Source organism: Neopsephotus bourkii, unplaced genomic scaffold (genome assembly GCF_033783945.1).
Source record: "Neopsephotus bourkii isolate Nb327-2 ecotype Australia unplaced genomic scaffold, CSIRO-AGI_Nbou_v1 NB_1376, whole genome shotgun sequence".
Lineage (NCBI taxonomy): Eukaryota > Metazoa > Chordata > Aves > Psittaciformes > Psittacidae > Neopsephotus > Neopsephotus bourkii.
The window spans coordinates 1,578,164-1,594,626 of NW_026901855.1; the positions used below are offsets into that span (position 1 = coordinate 1,578,164).

A 16,463-nucleotide genomic window follows, 5' to 3' on the forward strand; every position below is an offset into this window, starting at 1 on the left:
CCAGTCAGATGCAACTGGCCTACTATGAGGACCTGTCACCTCATGGATTTCAGATACTTACACACAGGGAACAATTTAATTATTTGTTTAATCTGCATTCTGTCTACTGATTAAGATGGATTTAGCCTTTGAAAGCATTCTGGCCACATGTGATCTTTTCCATTAAAATAATCTCAGAAGATATTCTCTGCATGTTTATAGGTATAGTTTTGCACAGGGCCACAAAGACAGAGGCTGACACAGGGAGCAGAGAGCTCTCAGTTCATATCCCACAGCTTATAGGACTATTTCCATGTGGGCTAGAATTATGTGGGATAACAAGTAGCCTGTGCAAAGACCTGTCTTTAAAGCTGTACATTTTAAACTCACTTTTAAGTCAAAAAAGCCATTCAGACAAGGTCCTGGACAAGCAGCTGGAGGTGGCCCTGCTTGAACAGGGGGGTTGGACAAGATGACCTCCAGAGGTCCCTTCCAACCTCACCTTGTCTGTGATTCTGTGAAAAGTAGTATACACAGTAATGGGACTGTATCCTGCAATCTTGGTAGATTACCTGCAATTACCGAACCTCTCTGAATTCTGCAGTTATCTGTGAGGGCTCTATGCTTGCTTTCTCAAGGAAGATTCATTTATATCCCTTAGCAAGAAAGAGATTGTTAGGTTATTAAGACACTTAAACAATCACTTCAATCTGGAAGGAGCAGCCATCAGTGTGTGCACCTATGTTCAAAAGCATCCTGTCAATGTGTGACTAAGGCATTTGATAAGCACAAACTAAAGCAATTTCAGTTATTCCCAAAAGAAAGGAAGTAACAGCAGTACATTTATGTGTTAAAATTTCAGCACAACCAAACCATCTTTTTCATTTTAGTCAGCCAAATTATAAAGATAGCAATCATTGTGTGCTTGGTTCAATTTACCTTTGATGGACTAAAAATCAGAAAATAGGACCGAGTAAATCTATTTGTCATGAACACACTGAATAACCTATTCTGCAAAGGTTGCAGTAGTCTGCTCCTCTACCCATCCATCACACAGCTTTAGTTCTGGGGCATTTTGCCTTCCCAGGAAACAGCCATTAACAACCACTTTATCTAGGATGCCAAATCAATGTTCATAATCAAATGAAAGCTCCAAGGTGTCTTGCTAGTTTGGGGGGTTCAGTTAGCTTCCTGTTTGGAAGCTAGCAAGGATTTTTCTGCTCTGATTAGCTTGGCAGGGACTATCACCTTGGCACTTCCCTTAAAATTCTTTGCTATTGCAGAGAACCCCAGGCACTATCTTATATTTTTGATCTCTTCTGCTTTTCTCCCACAACACAGAGCAAATTTTATCTTGCATTTGTGGTAGAAATATTAGTTCTGCAACAGAAGTTAAAGTAACTTTTGTGGCTGACTGGTCATTCAGTGTGGCTGACAGTGGAAGGGGCACAAAGTAGACCTGCTTGAGCAAAAAGCCTGTACACAAGTACAGTTGTGGGGGATTTGCTCCAATGGCAATCTCTCTTTCCATACCTGTCCTTACTCCAGTGAAATAACACTGTATCTTCCGCAAACAGTTCTACTTTCAAAGAACCTAAAATCCTCATTTTCTAAAGGAGAAAATACATGTTCCAGTAAGTTCTGTAACATATTAGTGCTCTCACTTTCTGCTTTTACAGTTCCATTGTTTGGTTGGGTGCCATAATTTAAAGGGTGTCATCTCCATTTACTTCCTCCTGCTGGGGAATGGGAGCAAGTCTGAGAGAAGTTACATCCTCTCACGCTGCAGCACTGCTCATGCCACAGTGCTAGATCCATCTGGGTTACTTTTCCCCTCAGTGCAGTATGTAAATACCTAGAGTGCGAGGATATATTACAGCAACTTGTACAGGAGGGTCACATTTTGATCCTAACTAGACTGGCATCATTTCATGAAACCACGAGTTCCTCAGCAACTAATAGTACCAGCCTGGCCCTTTGCCTGCCAGTCTGGCTGGCTGCCAGCACCCCTCCTTACAGCCTTTCACATCTGCTCTTGGACAAAGAGGAGGGGGGCTCAGCAGCTGGGCTTCCACACAGCAGCTGTGGTAACAAGAGATCTGAGAGTCATTTGCTGCTCTTTTAGCTGTTTCACAGGACATCAGGAAAATGCAACAATATTTTGCCCACCTATAAATTTCCTGTGAGTTTTCTGGAAAAATTAAAATGCAAGTCCTTCTAAAAAGCAGTGCTAACAAAAACACTCTTGCTCCAGGTGAATAAACATTAACAGTGCTACAAACCATTTATAAGTTTACGTGATTAACCAGGTGTGACATGCCTGCAGATTAGGATAGCTCAGTTTATACTCTCCATATTTCAATCAGCAATTTAGCTATCCTGTAATGCTGACGTATATATCACGGGTAAGAAAGGGGGGGGGAAATCCCTCTCTCATGGTAGCACTCCCTCTGTTCAGAGCCAAGGCTCAAATATGTCTGTGCTACTACAGGGAACAGTGGAATAGGCACCAGCCCCCAGTGTGCAGCTGAAAAGGAGCTCACAGTTAAATCCTAGAAATGTAATCTCCTCTTCTTTGGTACTTTATTAATTACATGGGCTACTTCATACCAATATAGTGTCACCCAAGCTCTTCTGGGACTCCATCTAGCTTCAATTCTCCACACATGGCTATGGTCCCATACTAAATTTTTATTCACAACCCTATAAAAGCAATACAGTTCCGCATGCTATCTGCAGACTATAAACTGTGGCTCATGAGTCACTGGCATCGCTCCTGAGGCTGAAAGGTTGGCAACCACACAGAGGTGAGCTCTAACCTAGAAGGAAGTGCATGTTCAGGGACCTCAGAGGCCATCCCTGCCTTATTTTCAACATATTCAACAACAATATGCATGCTTTGCAAGTGGCTAATCCCTTGAGTGGTTGTCTGTGCCTAGTGTGAAGAGAAAAAAATTACAGGGCTGCCATGCCTGGGCTTTGGGAGATGCAGGCTCTTTTTCTAATGAAGTATATCGGGTTTTGGCCATTGTCTAGCCAAAGGAACTCCCCCGGAATGTGCATCGGAATGAGGAGTCCAATGCATTAAGCTGACTGTAGAACATGACACAACACTTATTTCTCCCTGAGGAAGGCAAAGGACAGCCTATTGCTTGTCCCACAAACATCAGCGTTCAAGCCCACTTGGTGGCAAATGTACCATACAGCTGGATACCTCCAGGCAGTCCTGGAAGAGGATGGAAAGACACACACAATAGACTATCTGCAGGTGCTGGGTCAGCCTCTGTTGTTAAAGTAGCCAGTGACTATTTTGCTTCATTTTTACTAAAAAATCAATTTATGGACATTAATGTAATTGTTTATCTTTTAGCATCATGGTCTTTTCTTCAGACAAAACCTTAAGCTATTAGGCACAATATGCTATTTTAAACAAGATTTTTACATGAAATTCAGAGCAGAGCAACCGCTCCATTAATTTTTCCATCTGTTCTGTTCAGGCTCGTAGGCTTTCATGTACCATTTAACTTTAGTTATGAACCCAAAATGCCAAAAGCTACACTGAGCCAAATTCTATTGTGCTTCACAACCTGACAGAAGGATAATACAGTTGTCTACCTCAGATTTAGTAGAACAGCATAGGCTCCTGGTTGCTGTTCACCAACTATTATTTTTAACCAGGGGAAGTTTTCCAAACACACTATTGTGTGTTGGAGGCAGCCATGGGACCACTCATTGATGCCACAGTCTCACAGACCAAACTATGAGGGCTTGACAGTAGTTGTATTTCTAGCAAATCTGTATGCAATTTAACTTCAGTGGAATTACTGGAATTCCTTTGTGCGGCTCTTTATGTGTTCTCCTGCCGAGCTGCAATCCCTCTCCAGGCTTTGGGCATCTCCTGTCAGCATGAGCATCAGCCTGTTAGGAGTGGGATGGATTGAGGTTCTCCTCTCCTGTCAACTTCAGTTTAAAGCCTCTGCACCAGCTTGGCAAGCCTGTGACCAAAGCTGCTCTTCCTCTTCTCTGACAGATGGAGCCCAGCATTCCCCAGCATACAAGGTTTCTCAGAATGGGTCCCATGTTCTAAGTAGCTGAACTCCCGGCTGTGGCACCAGTCCTGTCACCATTTGTTGATTTGCCAGATTTGACTGGCCCTTTCAAATGCCTTCCCTTTGGCTGGTACAGGCTATAATGAAGAACAAGACTGAGCAACATACAGTTGGACAGACATGGGCTTCTGGGAAAGAGTCAGCATGCTCCCTACAAAGGAAAATCCTGTCTTACAATCCACAGAGTCTTCAGAAGAGGTGAGTAAGCAGGAGGATAAAGGTAACACATCAGATACATTTTGATTTTCAAAAAGTCTTTAACACTGTTAAATACTTAAAGTTACAAAAGAAGCTAATGTTGCAAAGAGATTGGACAAAAGAGCCTATTACAAGGCGAAACCCGGTTACAGGGTAGGAAAGAAAGCACGAAAAACCCCATCCATTATCATGACATAGCAATAAATTCATTTATTAGTCAAACAGTATTTAACTGTTAAATAAATGGGACATATTTAGTGTTACAATAAAATGTTTTTAAGCTGTTTACTAGTTAAACAAAACAAAGTCAAGAGGGCTACTGAATTTGTATCTCCAAAACCAACACTAGTGTGAACAGTTCAGTAACTCTGGAAGTTAAAGTTTGATACCAATTACTACATGAATAAAAGCGGTGAAGTTACTCTAAATTTTATTATTACTATTTTATTTCCACATTTCATTTCAAGCACCAACAGAAACCAGCACAATAAATACAGAAAGAAAAATGTGCTTTATTTGCATTGAGGCAAAAGGAGCTCATCTCTTTTAGATCAAAGAGATGGAGAGCAATTGATTTTAATCAAGTTTTTGAGAATTTACAGGGAAAGAAAAAAAAAACAAACCCTCATGCCTATAACACCAGTAAATGTTTGAATTTCCTATGTCAAAATTCTCTCTTCCCTTCAGACTTGGCACAATTTTTTATTGCCCACTACCACATTTCAGATCTTTACTTGTCATAACGTTGTATCACCTATGTAAACATCTGGTTCATGTGTAAACTTCAACAAGTAGTTGGGAAAGCCTATTTTATCCACCCAAAAAAAAACCAAGTATGAACTAAATACCAAATTAATTACATTATATTCTATATAATACTGTTTCAACAAGAACTACAGCCTGTTCAATTAATAACAAAAAGGATACAGAAAGCAGATGTGCAGTCATCGATTAGTGTAATAACATTAAAAGGCAATAGCAAAAAGGTATATATATGTATTTTTTTAAAGTATACTCACCAAGACAAAAATCAAGGCCATACTCTTAGTTCATTTTGGTAGTGCACGATTTCTTCTTAGCTCAAGCTAGAAGTGTTAACTTTTGAGCCATATTCACCTGTTGCTGTGTTTGATAAGAGATATTGTGACAAAAATACAACATGTGGATTTAAATTTAGTGCAATTTTTTTTTTTTTTTTACTTTGTCAGTTCAAATTCTTTTTGTGGAAATAAAAACTCTGCTCCCAAAGAACTAAATAGGGTAAGTGGGAAGAAATATTTGAAATTAGAGTATCTCTGCAGGAAAGAAAAGTTCGGCAGCCTAACTCAAGGGACAGAGTTAATATTATTTTTACATGCTTTTTGTTGCTTCTTTGTTCACTGTGTGTTCAAATTGAGTGAAGAAAAGTAGTCATATGGCAGCCTGGAAAGCTCGACATCAACAAAGATTTCCTTTATTGTTCAATGTGCCTTTGTAGTGCAGAGCAGAATCAGCCTTAACCATTCAAAAAGGAAACTGAAATCACATCTCAAAGTTGCTATAAATGATTTCAAAGTAATTATAGTATCATAGTAATCAAAATGACTGTTCTTTTTCTTCTAATTATAACTTAATCTACAACCTGTCATTTTTACAAACTGCAGTTCACATTAAAACGTTTGCTGATAACAAAAGTTCTTCTTTGAAAACAACACTGCTTTACATCTTGTCAGGCAGCTTGTGCATATCAGAGCACTCTGTCAGGAGAGACAGGGAAAAGGGTAAAGGAGACAAAAGCTGCAATATGGCTACAGCTTATCTGTGCCTTTAATGCACTGCAGAATCTCAGGCAGCACTAGAAACAGCAAGTTTCTTCAGATGATCCATAAACACTTGCAAGCTGACATCATCAGTGAGAATGGGTGCTCCAGACTCCTATAAAATAAGAAAGAAACAAGAGGAATTGATTATACTCATTGTGAAGAATAAGGCACAACAGGTTTCAGTAAATAAACACTATAAATTTCGAAAGACCTTAGAAGTGTAACATTGCTGAAATCCTCTGACAAAAATCAGCAGACTGTACATTTACATAAATTTTCATACGTTTACATAAATTAAGGCATAAACCACAAAACTCCCTTTCGTATTAATGCATATGGCAATGAGCTGCAGTATAGCAAGATATTTACATCAGCCATACAAAACTCCAAGTTTCTGACAGCTGCCAAATAGTAACTTACACATTTTTTAAAGTAAATAAAACTTCTGTACCACAGTTTCTGTATCTTTCCTACCTCAGAGGAGGTGACAAGGATAAGAGAAACAGAAATATGCAAGTGACACAACTAACAAATCAGTATCTATCAGTGAAGCTCAGAGATATCGAAGTAATAAAAGGAGGAAACAAACCCACCAAGGGTCTGATTTGACACTGAATGAAGGTCAACCAGCTTTTATCAAGGAAAGCTGGGCCAGATCTCTCCTAAAGCTCTGTGCCACCTCAGAGAAAAGCAAAAACATCTGAAGGTCATGCCACTGCAAAATCGGACCACAAAAGATCAAAAAACAAACAAGCAAACAACGACAAAAAAAATCTCACCATTTTTTGGGTGGTTTTTGCGTTTTTTTATTTTTATCTCAGAAGTAATTTTCAGAAATCCTATTAAGCTCAAAATGGTCATCTTTTACGGACTATTTTTAAACAAATTTAAAGTCTAAATAGAACAGCAGTTGGCAACTCTCCAAATGCTACATAGCAGTTCTCTTTACATCATTTGAAACCAATCTGCCATTACTGGCATTTGTAGATGCACAAAGAATTCATACAAATCTCAACAATTCAACCTTTTCAAAGGTACTAAGCACCCATAATTTTCAAATTACATTAGAACTCTCTGAACTCTTACATATTCTGAAAACACAGACATTAAAGTCTTAACAAGGATGCTTAGAACTGGTGCTCCTTTTTGAGAACTGGCCAAAACCAATTCCCAGTTAATGATTGAGGGTCAAACCCAGGAGCAGTAAGAGTTCTTAGATCACTACAATACACTTGACACAATATACAGCCACTCTCAGTGGAGGCCCACTAGATCATCTGCTAGCTGATGGTAGCAAAATGAGAATAAAGGATGCTCTACTTGCCACCCTGCCATACGCTAACCCCAAGCTCTCTAGGAAGCCACAAGGGAACTACAAGCAGTTTAATTCTGGGGCAGGATATGATTTGCCACCTTGTGTCTTACTCGTGGAAGGACAGTACATCATCCTCTGGTAAATAAACCATGAAAGGAGCTGACAGGCCCCTAAGAAAAGAGATCCCTCACAACGACTGCTAGTGGTAATCCAGGGTAATTAAAACCAAAGCACAGACTTATTCCTGAAGTTGAACACCTTACCAAAAACCTGAACACAGGCAACTGCTGTCACCCTGGCTACCACCAACAGCAGTAGCTTTACTCTGAAGACTAGGAATCCTTCATTAAAGACAGTAAGGGAGCAGAGTATTTTATCTGCTGGGGAATAAAGTGAAAACTAGCAAGGTCACAATGCTGAAGTAATAGAATCATAGAATCATAGAATAGTTAGGGTTGGAAAGGACCTTACGATCATCTAGTTCCAACCCCCTGCCATGGGCAGGGACACCTCACACTAAACCATGTTACCCAAGGCTCTGTCCAACCTTGCCTTGAACACCGCCAGGGATGAAGCATTCACAAACTCCCTGGGCAACCCATTCCAGTGTCTCACCACCCTAACAGGAAAAAACTTCCTCCTTATATCCAATCTAAACTTCCCCTGTTTAAGTTTGAACCTGTTACCCCTTGTCCTATCACTACAGTCCCTAATGAAGAGTCCCTCCCCAGCATCCCTATAGACCCCCTTCAGATACTGGAAGGCTGCTATGAGGTCTCCACGCAGCCTTCTCTTCTCCAGGCTGAACAGCCCCAACTTTCTCAGCCTGTCTTCATACAGGACGTGCTCCAGTCCCCTGATCATCCTCGTGGCCTTCCTCTGGACTTGCTCCAACAATTCCATGTCCTTTTTATGTTGAGGACACCAGAACTGCACACAACACTCCAGGTCTGAGAAGTACAAGAGCATTGGCTTTGATTTTTCATAGATCACCTCAAATTTTGTTTTCTGTTCATTCAAAATTTTGATTCAAGACATACAGTGAGAATTTAAATTTAATTAACAGTGTTTTGGTGACAGCTACTGGGCATTTTATAAGATTTGTGCTATTAAGCTCTTCTTTTATTTCAATCTGCAAATTCCCCACAGTTACCAAAACAAGAAAAGATTAAAAAAAAAAAAAAAAGAAAAAAGCTGAAAGGCAATCTCAAATAAATGTTATAGCCAATATAACCTGAAAATTTCCACCACATCTTCAAAGACTAACCAACACAATACAGCTGCATGAAAAGTTTACCATTATTTTCTGAAAAGGTTTTCTATACACTATATAAGGCAGTTACCTGCTGAAGTTTTTAAAAAAATCTTTATTTAAAAAACAAAATAGTCAATTCATCACCTCCTGAAACATGGTTTCAGTGGTGTGTGGGTGCCCTCTTCAGGTAAGTGTGGACCAACAGAGTTTTCTACAGACTTTCAGCCATGCACAAAACTACATGTAACAATCCAGGAAGCTCATGAGAAAAACAAAAGCAAAACCAATTCAGTTCAGAATTTTCTCCCAAAAGTTATGTTTCTCATTTCATAAATTGCATTTGGTTCAACTTTGTTCACAAAACACCCTGCAAACACAGGAAGATATTATGTTGATCACATACACTGCAATGCCACTAGGGAGATAAACAGACCATTTCTTATGTTACCCTAGAACTGGCTTTTTTTCAACATTAAAAGGGAAACCCATCTTTTCTAATATGTATCAAAGAGTCTCACTTGTCCAGCATGAACAGTTTCCTCAGAGATCAGTTCAAGCATTGTTTTGTATTTCCATTTATATTTGGAATAGTGTTTCATTTGCTTACTAATTAAATGAGCAGGAAACAGCTGTTCTGTACTGTTGGCAATACCAAACTTCAAAATTTCCAGGTAATGTCTAGATAAAAACAAGACCTTTCCAACTACAGGATGTGTGTGTATGTTGTGCAGGAAACATGATAAAGAGCAACACAAACAGATTGCTGGTTAGGTTATCGACTTCAGAAGCAAGACAGCTGGGTTCAAATCATGATGTCCCTGCCTCAGTACAGTTTTCAAGTATTTTCACTCTGGATCTCAGTGCTATTCTCTGCCAGAGGCTTTGTCAGAACCAACAGCTCCCCGTGAAAAAGTGCCCTGATGACACCTAACATCACTGCCATAAAATTGCTATAGAGCACTCACACTCATCACCTGAACACCGTATGCCCTTCAGAAAAATACTCTATAATTACAGTTAATATGTAGCTTCAACTCTCTGATGCCATTACATTTTCATAAGAAAGTGACACTGCCCCAGCATTCACCCAACACAGTTTCTCTTCCCACTATAAAAGCTAAATGTGGAAGGAGGACATGGAACTGGGATGCAGCATTCAAGAATACAAACTGCTTCAGAAGGTTTAACTTTCAAACTCACATAACTTCCTTCCTAAAGACAAGATTTGAAAAACTGATTCCTGGTCACCTGGGCCACAAACATTCTGAAAAACATCAGTACACTGGTACTGGTGTACTTTCCAGTTCTTGCTTACAATCAACTTAAAAACTTATTTCCCCTAATAAAAAAAGGTCCCTTAGTCTTTATGTGTGGTAAGTGCTCTCATTTTAAGGAATCTGAACGTATCTGTATAAGAAAAATGGCTAGACATGAAAGCAGCCCAACAGAAGCTTAAAATAGCAACTACATCATTTTCGTCTAAAGAAATTACATCCATTTGTCTTAGCTTTTGCAATTCTGGTGACATTAAGGCCAAAACTGCATTTCATACAATCACAGAATGGCTAGGTTTGGAACACTCCAGGAATGGAGCATCCACAACTTCTCTGGGCAACCAAAGATTCTTTCTCAGTTTCATTTTTATTACTTATATGTACACAATGTGCCACTTATTTCTGAAATAGAGAAGAATAAAATCATGCATAGAAGCTTCATCACCAGATTCACACTTACCTGTCCCCACGCATACATATTGTTATGAGTCTGAGAAGGATTTACTTTTGAAAGCAGGAAACGAGCCTTTAAAAAACAAACCACAGGCAATAAATTAATCTTTTTCAAACAGAAGTTTCCTACATTTAGAAAAAAAATTACATGCGTATGAAATATGGAATTTCTGTTACTTGGAGATAAAAACATGGAGAGATGCCTATCCAGAAGAATGAGTAGCACCTCTATAAATAAAGCCGCTCCTGGCTTCAATAGCTATAACTCACAACTGCTAACAACTTTTCAATGCAGCAGAAAGTACGCTTTTGTTTTTTTCTAAGCACTACCAAAGTCAATGTGAATATCAGCAAGATTTACTTAACAAGTTAAAAAAAAAAAAATAACACAAAGAATAATTCTAGTATTGTCCCAGAGACCCTGGCAACCACTCTCTGCTTTGTCCTACACTTCTCACACAAGGAATCTCAGAGTCCAAGTCAGTATGATAAAAATGGCAATAAGCATCAGGACTCACAAATGAGGTTAAAAGCTACTATGAGATATCTGGCTCTGTAAAAGCTCTAAAATTCAAAATGTTCACTAGCAGTTTCCATGTGTTTTGAAACAAAAATGCATGTTCACTGAAAAAAAAAAACAAAAAAAACCCCACACTCATTAGCACATCACTTCCTAGATTATAATATATATTTTACCATACCTGGCTTCCTCCATGCTCTGTATCAATGTATCTGGGCATTGGAAATCTGGAATGGAGAATTTCTTGAGCATCATCTATTGGAGCTTGTAGCAAGTGGTGAAAGTTTTCATATTCCGGCATATCTTGGTAACCTGATTTACGCCACTGAGCTATGGTCTGGGGAGAGGAGAAGAAAGAAGTTTAGAACTGATTCACCAATCTTTTTTAGAGGATACGCAGAGCTTTTCAGAGAAGGGTGTAGCACTGCTGCCCTCTTTTCTGCCCTATAGTATGCAAGTTATTTTTTGAAAGCCAAGATGTGCAAGTACATGCCACTAGATGTTTGGGGTTTTTTTTAACTAACAATTTGTGGTCCACCTTTCTTTTTTGTAATCCTTTATATGCTAAATATTTAGCTCATGAGGTCAAGGATACTATTTACAGTTCTGTAATATCCATGTTTATGACACTTAACAAATAAATGTTTAAACTGCTATTTATCTTTCAGGTCCTCTAGCACAGCCACCCAACCTTCCAGGAGTCCAGCTGGCTGCTCAAAGTCAGCTCACAGATACAGGCTGTTCCTGGGAAAGACCTGGAGGGATCCTCAGCATTTTCCTCCCTCCTTTGCTCAGCAGCTGCTTTTAAGCTGAGGCTCTCATTCCTGGCTCCTGCCTGCGCTACAGTGCAGCCATGCCTATACCTGGATGTGCCACCCACTCACATGGCCCCCAGCCAGGGACTTGACTTCCCGGCTTGAACTGGAATCTGCCTCATTCCCATTGGCCTGTCTCGTGATCAGGACTGGTGACTGAGCCTAGCTACCACCCACAAACTGCTCTGCTTCCCTTGCTTGTGTATAGGGGGACTAGGTCCTCATTAGTGAAGCCTATGCCTGCCTTGCAATCATACTCAGTTCCCTGGTCCCCTTCCCTCAGGTAGCAGCCCTCGCCTGCTTCTTCCTGACAGCACCTTACAAAAATATACAGAACATTTTTCTACTTAAGAAGTTAAAGTTTAGTAATAATTTTAAAAAGTGCAGCTATGAGGACATGATCCAGAACAGCATTTCTCAAACTCTCAGCTGTGAACTATTTACAGCTGCAAAGCAGTAAAAAGCAGCAGCTCAATTCCTCCAGGGAATTAGAGCACTAACAAGTCACAAGCATTTTTATCTCCAGTACTGGGGAATATCTATCTACCTGACTCTTCTACCTCTTCCTTCTAGCTGTTCTACCTATCTACCTAACTGTTCTACCTATCTACCTGTTCCTCCAGGACAGTGAAGATGAAGGATGACTGTAAAACTATGTTCTGACTCCCCATCCCTGAAGAATTCATTTAGAGGTTACAACAAATGACTGAAAAGGCAAGGTGAAACACATGGTGCAGGGAATAACACTCTCAAAAGTTGCAAAAACATTGATCTAAATCAAATAGTCTGCATATTGAAGCTAATTCACCTTAAACCCATCATAACAAACAGGAGCAAAACATCAAGTACTGTCAGGCATCCATGCATAGGCATGCTAGGTTACCAAACTACAAACATGAACTAGGAATCTGGTATCAGCTATGCAAATGAGAGGTCAAGCACTGGAGCATGTTAGAACTGCAGCTTGACTATCATAATGCAGCACTCCTATACAAAGAGTATTTATGTAAGAATCACAAAATCTTACCTCTCCATGATAAATAAGTATCTGGAAAAAGGTGTCCATGAGGAGAATGCGATCTGGTAAAATGCTGCTACTGTCCAGAAGAACAGGCTAAGATTTAAAAATAAATAAGAAATTACCAACTGAGGCAGAACTGAGTATCAGATGGCATTACCAGCTTTTGAATCAGACACTGAATCTTAGGAACTTCTTCAATCACTAACTAAAGCTCCATATTTGGTTGTTGTCATGTTATACATCTGTAACCCACACAATCTCATTCTAAAGTTATCCAGCTTGATTCTGAGTATATAACTTCATGAAAGTAATAAGAAAAAAAACACAACTATTTAAGACCCAAAATATCTTTGATTATTATACATTTTTCCAGTCCTTCAAGTACCTCCATATTTACCTGTACATTGTTATTAATTCAAATGATATTTCAGTGTATAAAAATTCAGTAATTATCCAAGTATAATATTTGGTGGTTGTGGTTGTTTGGGTTTTTTTAGTCTTGTCCTTGCATCTATTGTTACTGTGCATATATATGCACCAACACTGGTGGATGAGTCATGATTTACAAAATCAAACATAACACTTAAGGTTTTAATTCACCTTTTTAAGGTGAATTAATTAATTTTTAAGGGCAGTGACACCATACTGGCACTTTATTATTTAATTGCATCAGTACCATATGATTTACTTGGATTGATCTTATTAGGGATACCAAAAATATTAACTACTCCAAGAATTATTTTTTTTTAATTAAAAAAATATTATTCATTCTACACTGGAGTGTGAAGCTTTTGATAAATCATCTGCTTTCCATCACCTGACTGTTATTCATACATGGAAGAATGATCTTACACCTGTAAGTAGCTCTTCACAAACCACATTGTTTTAACTCCACTTTTAAACACCTTTTTTTATCCCATGAGATAGTCTTAAAAACAAAAAAAATTCCTAACAGTTTGAATTCCAACCTGCCAAAATCCTTACCTTCTGTGTTTATTTTCACTCTCTTACCATTTCCTCACTCTCTTATATATCAGGCAACTTTTGTTGTCTCCTATCTTACACTTCTTTCACAAGCTTCTTGGAAGACCAACTTTCTATTTTAGGTTTATACAGAATGTGTTGTGGTAAGATCAGCTGGAAGGTTCTCTACCAAATATATCTGTATATAAACGTACATATACACATGACAGTAACCAGAGCAAAATTAAAAGCTTTGGATGAGGGTGTTATGATAGAGAGAATTTTATACATTAAAAAGGAAAAAAACCCCAAAACTTATAACCTGTTGTTATGTTATATCTAATGATACCTCTGGAGGTCCATTAAATGAGTAGGCATAGAGAATTGGCTGAACCATGATAAGTGACTGGGTTAAATCTTGACGCATAAAATGATGACGATAATATGAGCTCTCATCTGGACTGTTATTAAAAACTTGTAAGAAAGGAGATCTTCGCAAGTGAAACATGAACTGCAAAACAAAAAAACACACATTTGACCTTTCACAGATAAAAAGCAGAGTTGTACAAAGAGAGAAATATTTTTCACAAACTACACAAGACCAATGCCACAACAAAATTGAATTCTAAGTCCATCAACATTTCTAACTTGCATATGCACCTCTGCCAGGTTTCTATACTCTCACGAAAGTAAGGGAGAGAGATCAGAATGGATAAACCCACAAAGCAGCTTTGAATGAAGAGTAAAGTTTGCCATTTCTTCTTCTCCGGTATTAACTCATAAATAGTATGACTGAATATTGCCAAATGTTTCCTTTACTGGAAGTTCTACTGCTCCTGTCAGGGAGGTTGCTATGCTTGAACACACAAGTTACAGTATGTGAACAGAAAAAAAGAACATTAACCACAACAAAGCTGAATTTCATTAGTAGAGTTGAAAAAGCAAATCCCACCATTGCTGAACCAATCACTCCACAACTCATAACACCTTGAGACAGACTGGAAGGTAACTAAAACAGAAAGGTCATGGAAGTCTATGAAGAGTCCAAACGCAACTTACCTGGAGCTATGAAAATTATGGAATTTATCACAATGGATTATTAGCAAGAAACTATTCAAAGTTTAATTATTTTAAACTATTCAAAGAAACTATTAATCCCTATAGGCACACATCTTCCTCCTACTTACCTGTGGGTAAAGTGAAAAGGTTTCTGAAAATCTGAAAGAGCTTGGATCATCCTTGTGATATTCTCCAAATTTCTGACACTGGAGTAAAAGAAAAATTTATCCCAATTAAGAAACAAACTTGCTTGGTCATGCCATTACTGTAACTGTTTGGTTTTAAGACACATGATTCGAGGTGCTTACAGCTTTGTAAGAAAACAGAAATCTACCAAAAACAGTGGGTTTGCTATGTCCTTTTCTTTCCTTGTGTATGAGTCTTTAATGGCTTACTATATTTTCTCCTCTATAAAATTGCTAAGTTAGATGATTAACTGGAGAGCAGTTATTAAATTATTAAATATTAAATTATTAATAATTACTTACAAGTAAAAAAAAAAACTTTTGAAAGAAATTTCACATGACTTTCTAGATACTTTGACTTTTTTTTCCCTAAAAAAATTTCATCTACATTATTATTATAGGCAGCAAAAAGTAGAGAAAGCTTTAGTTTCTGCTAATCTAAAACTAGAATTTCAATTGCTAGCAATTACCAACTGCTGATGATTGAGGAAACAGTAATAAACAAATCAAAATCAAATTTGTTCTTTTTCCAATTTAAAAAGAAAATCTTAGTTAACTCTGCGTACCCACTTGAGGAAACAAAGCATTCAATTCACTTTTTGTTTTATTTTTAAAGAAACAGTCACTGAATACCAGTCATTTAAGTATGACATGTCTGGAGACAAGATACCAGTCTGACTCTTGTAATATAGTCCTTCTTACCAGTCGTATCAGTTGCCTGTCCAGCCACCTAAGCACATCAGGCCCCTCTTCTGTCTCTGCCCTATACACTGCCAATCTAGCCATGAGAATTGCAGCAGCTTCCTGGTCAAAAGATGCAGCAATGTTTTGGATTTGCGTCTGTGCATCTGCCCAGCTGCAAAACAAAAATACAAGTATTTGCATCACAGTGAAAGGAAAGAAGAACCTCAAAATATCCCTTCAAAATTAAGGCAAAGAAAGCAGTGTTACCAGTTTAACAAACTCACGCTAGAACTTCAAAAATCTACAGAGTGTAAATGAGCAGCCTCTCAATTAACCATTCTTTAATTAGAAATATCCTTTATTCATAGAGATGTCACGCAATCAGTAAAATAAAATGCCACTTACAAAACAGTTGTTGTACTTTTTAAAATATTTATTATGAAAAGTTACAGAAAACACTGTCCATGAAGCTAACCACATGTTCCCACACCAACAATTGCCTTGTGTACCTTTGCTTGTTCTTTTCAATTTACAAGATGAACTATTAATCTGCCCTTTTATCAGTTGCTAAAAATATTTTACTAATGTAACTAATGTAAGTTAACAAGATATTCATATCAACAGTAAGGACAATGCTTTTTTTGGTAAACTGAATTTTCCATTGTATTATCCAACTAATATTTTCCTTCATCTTAAATTAAATGTCACTGGACATTGAAAAATGCCTGCACAATATTAAACATCACTTTCTAAAATGATGGAATAAATTAAATCAAGGAATCTGACAGTAAAAAGTTATACACTGAAGAACAGGTATTTTCACATACTACA

General features: G+C 38.1%; 1 protein-coding gene across 3 annotated transcripts in view; it reads right to left on the bottom strand.

The window, feature by feature from the left end:
* Positions 1 to 4,476: 4,476 nt before the first annotated feature.
* SEC23A (SEC23 homolog A, COPII coat complex component) overlaps positions 4,477 to 16,463 on the bottom strand; it is a 30,430-nt gene continuing 18,443 nt past the window's right edge. For all 3 annotated transcript variants that reach the window (XM_061367340.1, XM_061367339.1, XM_061367341.1), the window contains exons 14-20: positions 15,651 to 15,804; positions 14,892 to 14,969; positions 14,054 to 14,215; positions 12,748 to 12,834; positions 11,087 to 11,242; positions 10,393 to 10,458; positions 4,477 to 6,200 (exon numbers count right to left, since the gene is read on the bottom strand). In XM_061367340.1, coding sequence (XP_061223324.1) covers positions 6,111 to 6,200; positions 10,393 to 10,458; positions 11,087 to 11,242; positions 12,748 to 12,834; positions 14,054 to 14,215; positions 14,892 to 14,969; positions 15,651 to 15,804 — 793 coding nt within the window. In that variant the 3' untranslated portion in view covers positions 4,477 to 6,110. The remainder of the gene's footprint in view (positions 6,201 to 10,392; positions 10,459 to 11,086; positions 11,243 to 12,747; positions 12,835 to 14,053; positions 14,216 to 14,891; positions 14,970 to 15,650; positions 15,805 to 16,463) is intronic.